This window comes from Euphorbia lathyris, chromosome 5 (genome assembly GCF_963576675.1).
Source record: "Euphorbia lathyris chromosome 5, ddEupLath1.1, whole genome shotgun sequence".
In the NCBI taxonomy this organism is placed as follows: domain Eukaryota; kingdom Viridiplantae; phylum Streptophyta; class Magnoliopsida; order Malpighiales; family Euphorbiaceae; genus Euphorbia; species Euphorbia lathyris.
In genome coordinates, this window is record NC_088914.1 from 56,588,375 (window position 1) to 56,595,211 (window position 6,837).

Below are 6,837 nucleotides of genomic sequence, written 5' to 3' on the forward strand. Positions count from 1 at the left end.
CAAAATAACTAATCATAACCTCAAAATGAAAAAATCCCAACGTTAAAATTATTTAGAACCACATTTTCTATAGATTATTATTTTTTAATTTCCAAATCTCTTCTAATCAAGCCTCAAAGCCAGTTGTTTAAAATCATTTCCACCAGCTCTAAAATAAAAGGTTGGGATGATTAAGATAATTTGGTGTAAGTAAGTCCCTTATTTGCCAATGACAGTCTCTCAAATATCATATGTGGCCGTATTCTTTTTAATCTAGTAGAAAGCTGTACAACCACAACAAAAGCAAATATGTAATACTAGATTAAAAAGAATACTTGTCAACCCATCCCATCCACATTGGTAAAGGGGAAATTAACAAATCAGATTTTGTTCTCATACCATACGTTATGAGATCACCTCAGGCTCTGCAAATAACAAACAAAATTTGGGATTGATCAAGAAACGTAATCTTCCCTAAGAACATGGTGACACTGCAGTAATTATGATACACCAAAAAGCAAGAAGCTTTTCCATTAAGAGTGAGGAGGGTGACCATAATACACCATTCCTGGTGGCTGAAGAGGCCGGAAACTAGGAGGACCCGGTGCTTGCTGAGTTAGGCCCATTGGTTGTTGCTGCTGACCCATTTGCATCTGTTGCTGCTGATTTATTTGAGGTGTTTGAGGATTCAAAGGTACCATCGGACTCACCATATAGGGCGGGGGCGGGGGCGGAGGTGGTGGACCTGGAGGCAAGGGCGAAATGCTACCATAACCGTACGGCGTCATAATACCACCTGATGGCTGCATATACTGCTGTGAGGGTGGGTTAGGAAGCATGTGAAATTGATTTTGATTCTGCATGTTTGGGGGAGGTAACAAAACTGACTGATATGAATGGTTTGATGGAGCAGGAAGTGACTGTGTGGCCATGAAAACTTCTGAATCTGAAGGCTTTGACAAGGAATCAACTGAACGCATGGGCATAGATGTGAATGAATTTGATTGTGCTGATGATACCTTAGTTAGACCAGCACCCTTAGCTTCTTGAGCTGCAAATGTAGAAAGAACAGAGTGCATAATCAATTGAGAGGAGGTGGAGGCTGCAAGCTTATCTGCTACTTCGGCAGCAATAGCTGCAGCTGTCCTCTTAGTTCCTTGTCTAGGTTTTGCATCTGTATCAATGGATGAGGTTGTGGAAGTAGATGCTCTAGGTTTGTAATTTTCACCATTAAGCCGCTTTCTCATATTGCAGGCTTCGTCTGCCTGTGCCTGAGCTACCTGAAATTGACACTTAATCAACAATTGACCAGTGAAGAGGGAATAAGGCCCTAACTCAACAATACCTGCAACTTGAAAGTCAAACAGTATTTTTACACTCAAGGGAACATCTTTTTTCTTTGCATATCTCACGGTTACAACACAAAAACAAGTGAACAAGTCTTCGCATAAACAAATAAAAGTCTCTATTGACTCTAGTACTTAAAACTAACTCAAACAGAAAAAACACAAAATGATGCAGTTTTCTCAGAAGTGGTCCATTACTCAAATTGTGATTCATGCCAAGATATAAAAGCAGAAAATCCTTATCATGTAATTAAATTTGAGCTAAAATAGTCAACAGGAATAGTCTAGCTAACCAGGCTGCAAAAAAAAAAAAGAAAAAAACAGAAGCATTGTCATGACAATGCAAACTGCAAAGATGTTTGTTTCAGAAACATATATTTCCAGATTGTCTAGCCAACTACAATTGATGTACTTACCATATTACTAATATTGCATTTTCCAAAATATCAGTTGGCAAAAGAGAATCTCGTATGAACCATTTATTTCCTTAAGAAGCATGATGATTGGCAGTTATTTCGCAACAATTTATGGGAACCTTGACAGAATGTAAGCATATGAAAATTTCAACTAACTATTAAATATAGGATAAAAAATTTATTAGTCCGATCGTTGTTACCTAACACACTATTTAGTCCCCCTATTTTGAAAAACACATTATAACAGAGTAACAGGGCTATTTTGTATCGCACTATGGCTGTCTTGAAAGCTAATATATGTTTGGTTAAAAATCTAAAAAAATAGACAAAATGACGGTGACAAAAGATAGGGACCTTATAGTCTGTTCTTCAAAATAGGGGGACTAAAGAGTGTGTTACATAAAAAGGTGGGAACTAATAAATCATTTACCCTTAAATATATGGTAGAAGTTTAAGGTACAGCTTAAAGCAATTACTTCTGAAGAAAGCACCAAATTTCAACAGATTACGAACCATCTTCACATATATTCTGATAACTGAAGTTTATGAGAACATTCCAAAAGTCATACGCATCATTGCATATCTTCGCATATATTTAGATTGTTTATCACTGGAAGAGTACATAGTACATGCAGGATCAAAATAGTAACATAGGCAATGTGCAAATCATCAACAAATCTCCACTTTAGCAAAATCCAGCCCACCACACAAATGACAACATGATATATCTTGCCAAGGTATGACATGAACATGACACGTACCTGCATCTGAGTACGAACATTCTCCAGTTCAGATTCCTTCAAAAGAAAAAGAGTTGAAAAGATCAGCACTTAGAACTGCACAAATCTGTGTTCATCGTACATAAATAGATGCTCAAAATATTACAAATGTGTAGAAAAATTCAAAACACAAACGTAGTGACTAATCGATAATGATACCTGTTCATGCAAAGCTTCTTTTAGCTGAGATACAAGAGCCACTCTACTTGCTTCTACTGATTTTAGTTTCTCGATGCATTGTTTCAAACTATTTTCTTGCTCCTCTAGTTCTTTCGAGAAAGTTCTTCTTTTTGGATCTTCTTTTCCTACAGCACCAAACAAATTATAGTTCAGAAATTCACAAAGTTTGAGAGTAGTATGGCCTGCAAATAATATTACAAAATTTATTCAGTATTACTTACCGTTACTACAAGCAATATCGACATCTCTCTCCATCTTCCTCACATGATTGACAGCAGACTTACAATTGATCATCTCAGCTTCTTCAGTAGAGTGTTCACTGACCAACGAGTGAAATGCTGACACTATTTTCTCTGCAGCACCTCCAATGGTCAATTTCTGACCTCCAAGGAATGGTATAACAGTGAGATGCGATTAAATAATTGAGATGCAGCAGGCAAACATAAGTCCTATCGTTCAGCACATATATACAAGTGTATAAGCAGAAAAAAAAAACTAACTACATGTGTGTGTGTATACATGTGCCATAGAAACAGTATACTCATGTATCCATAAACACACATAAGGAAACTATAAATACAATGAGATACAAAATTCTTGTTCTAACCGTTCTAATGGATCGAGAATCTCGCTTCGTAATTTTGACAGAACGTGAACGCTTTTTGCCAAACTCCAGAGGTGGTGGTGCATCTTCACCAAGCATTACATCATTGAGGCTCCGTGCACGAGATCCAAATACTCTCCTCTCTTCCCATATATTTACCTAAAAGTAACATGAAGACTAGTTAAACAAAATGAACCACCTCATTCCATGTCTCTTCAAAGATATTAGCGGATCAAATAGCAACTAATTGCACAAAAATGAACTAGTTAGTGTTCTCTCTTACGGTATTGATTTTTGGGGGGTGTAAGAGACAAAATAGGTTATACATTCAACCAAACCTCAATCTACTAATTCCAGTAACATATTCATAAATTAAGGATTGTATTATAAGTGCTTCAGAGTATAAATACTAGTATCAACTAATAGCTTAACATGAAAAGTAATTAGGTTGTGTTTGGCTCTTTCGTGGGAAATTGCGAGCGTGCCAGAGAATTATAGTATTCTCGAACTATGGAGTGAAATTGAGTGCGCTTTCTAACTTCTACGTAACAAACGATTGTAAGAATTAAAGAGACCGGAAATTCCTAAAGGTTTCAATTATCAACACGATACCGACCTTACAGAAAATGATTGAACAACAAATAAAAATAAAATTGTACTGGAAGCTTGAATGAAATTGAACTGAATTAAAATGAAAACTAAAGGAATGACTGAGAAATCTAAAGATGCTGAAGTCTAGATATAATTTGCTAGAGTTTTGCTTGGGTGTGTTGATTTGTTGAGTTGTTGAGTTGGGTTCTTTAGTTGTCATCGTGATTCCTTGCTTTTATAGACGTTGGGATAACTTCATGTTTCATTCCACAAGTCACGTTCTCCACCATATTGAGCAACTGCTCCACTTTGACTTCCGCGATGAAATTGATTATAATGCTTTCTAACTTTCCTGATTTTAACTAGCTCACAAAATACACGTTAGAAATATTAAATGGCCCCATGATCCCCTAGGTTTACCTCAAGTATCCCATGATGTTCCTCCAGGAAGTTGGTTTCCCACGAGGTACACTGTATAGGAAGTTGGTTTCCCACAAAGTACACTATATAGGAAGAGGTGCACTATATAGGAAGTTGGTTTCCCACGAGGTACACTATTTTAGATGTTTCCCCTAAGGGAAACTAGGAAATTCTAAGTGTACTAGGAAAACATGAGAAGTTTCCTAAATAGGCCTATTAAGAAAAAGTTTCCTAAAATGTTCTTTTAGAAAAAAGTTTCTTAAAAAGAAAAGTTTATCCCATGAAAAGCGTAAACCAGGGTATGCAATAAGAAAACTTTATTTTTGGTGCAAACAGGTTGAATATCAAATACATGCATACAGTAATCCAAATTCAATTACAATGCTTTGCAGCCCTATTTTTATTGGAACAGCAACAGCTGGAAATGACAAAGGGAAGAGTTAACTTACTAGTCGAGAAACAGCACTCTTGCCACGATCATCACCTTTCTGAGAAACATCTTTAAGTGCTGCAGGAAGCACCTTCCAGAACTCTGAGACAAATTCATTTCCTTTACGTTTACTGTTCTGTAGAATATCATTTGCAAGATACAGTAAAGGGACTTTCTGAGTAAGTTCTGAACTATGGAACTGTTTATCCCATGTTGTGACAACTTGCTCTGCTTTGCTTCGATGAAATATGCACCAGTGAGACAAAGCTGAATAGGAGAGTCAAGAAAAAATGCATTTGAAGGAAGTTTGCAATACACACTTTTTCATAAAACTCAGAAAATACTCCTCAAAGCTATTGATGCATGTTCAATCTTGGTGAATGCTAAATGCAGAAAGCATCACATTAATAGGCATCAAGGTCAAACTGATTCAAAAAATTATAAATTATAAATGAAAACGAAAATATATGTTGAAAAACACTTTAATTTAGATTAGATTAGATTAAATTAGAGAAATTCTATCACTCCTCTAAATATCACCATGTGCATTAGTATTACAATATTTCTACTTTTAGGCCAAATAACAAAAATAAACCATTCAAATCACAAAACCCAGGGCCCCGCTTTCTTAGACTTCAAAAGAATTGAAGATAAAGATTGCAGAGAAATAGTAAAGTAGAACAGAGAAGAGCAAGGATACTTTCAATACATTGCTGGGTGCTGTTGAGCTTAGAAAGCTTGTCTGCAAGTATCTGTTCACTGAATACACTATTCATCCCAACTAAATAACGTCCCTACTTAACCAACCACCGTCTGTTATATCGATAGAAAAACCCAAAAGTAAGACTCTTCAAACCAGCAAAGAATTATGTTGAAATCGAACGAAAAAGGAAAGGCTCAAATAACAAAATCCCAACAACTGTTAACAAATTGCCCAAAACCAACACCACTTTATGGGGTATTTCAGAAATCTTGAGAATGCTGATGATGAAAGAATGCAAATTGCACATAAAAAAAAAGTGCCTCGCACACAAAAAAAAGCCCAAAACAGGTGAAACTGGAAGCGTCGGTTTTGGGGGGAAATTAAGTAAAAAAATCGATTCGATTATAGAGAGACTATGAAATATGAATCAATTTCGAAGTTGTGAGTGAGTACCCAGAAAGGGTCTACCAGAAAACAGGAAAAGAAGTAATACGAGAGTGATGAAGAGAATAGCTCAAAACCCTAGGGATGTGCTTTTCTTGTTCCACAGCGGAAATTTGCAGACAAAAATTGATAGCGAAAACGATGAACAAGGCAATTTTTCCTTTGCCTAAACGACGTCGAATTGATGAGCGCGGTACTTTAGCCTAAACAAATGTTGTATTTTTAATTTAGAGCTCTACAATAATATTGTGGAGATGTTAAAAAGTAAACATACAAGGGGCATTAATAATTATTAATAATTATTCTTTTAAAAGTTGTGCGCAATAGATTTACATTAAAGAAAGTAAGATTATATTAAAAAGAAAAAAAATTCCACAATCCATCTCACACATGTGATTCGAACTCATGACCTCTACAGTTAAGCTCTCAACCAAAAAAATAAATATATGAGGGTCATAATAGTTAATAAAAACTCTTCCAAAAAAATAAGTATACAAGTAGCATTAATTAATTATTATAACATGAATATATACAAATGATATCAATTAAGTGATTGAGTATATTTCTCTCGGAGATTGCTAACGTTAAAAAATAAATATATAAAAAATAACATTAATTAATTGATTATATTACTTTAATAATATTATAAAATTTTGGGCTTGGCCCTCATTTGTTACCAAAAAAAATAATATTATAAAATTTCTTATTTGTTTTATCCTTAATTGGTTACATAATCAAAATAGCAAAAACCTATTTTGTATTCACTCTCGAATTTGTTACGCCTATTTTTGCAATACACAATTTTACTGTTATTTAATTTTGTACAAATTGAGTCCGATGATTTCAAGATAAAAAAAAAAAGTCTTTTAAAAAGTGTTTATTTACTTCATTTTTTCCTTATGTTAAAGTTTTAGATGTTTAATTAGAGAACTACTGTTTGTTTTT

The 6,837-nt window shown here is 34.9% G+C and overlaps 1 protein-coding gene across 1 annotated transcript; it reads right to left on the reverse strand.

Moving 5' to 3' along the window:
* Positions 1-308: 308 nt before the first annotated feature.
* LOC136229268 (uncharacterized) lies at positions 309-6,116 on the reverse strand. Its single transcript, XM_066017937.1, has 7 exons — positions 5,446-6,116; positions 4,765-5,012; positions 3,308-3,463; positions 2,922-3,078; positions 2,680-2,825; positions 2,503-2,538; positions 309-1,259 (listed from the first exon to the last, which is right to left on the reverse strand). Exons 1-7 carry the CDS (start codon positions 5,519-5,521, stop codon positions 513-515), a joined length of 1,566 nt encoding a protein of 521 aa, XP_065874009.1. The 5' UTR covers positions 5,522-6,116; the 3' UTR covers positions 309-512.
* Positions 6,117-6,837: the final 721 nt, after the last annotated feature.

Bases quoted from the DNA above. Each gene is read 5' to 3' on its own strand.
- LOC136229268 (XM_066017937.1), bottom strand. From the start codon at position 5,521: ATGAATAGTGTATTCAGTGAACAGATACTTGCAGACAAGCTTTCTAAG. The intron at 3,079-3,307 runs GTTAGAACAAGA...CTTGGAGGTCAG, and splicing joins ATTCTCGATCCATTAGAACG to AAATTGACCATTGGAGGTGC. The intron at 1,260-2,502 runs GTACGTGTCATG...TGTCAATTTCAG, and splicing joins ATGTTCGTACTCAGATGCAG to GTAGCTCAGGCACAGGCAGA.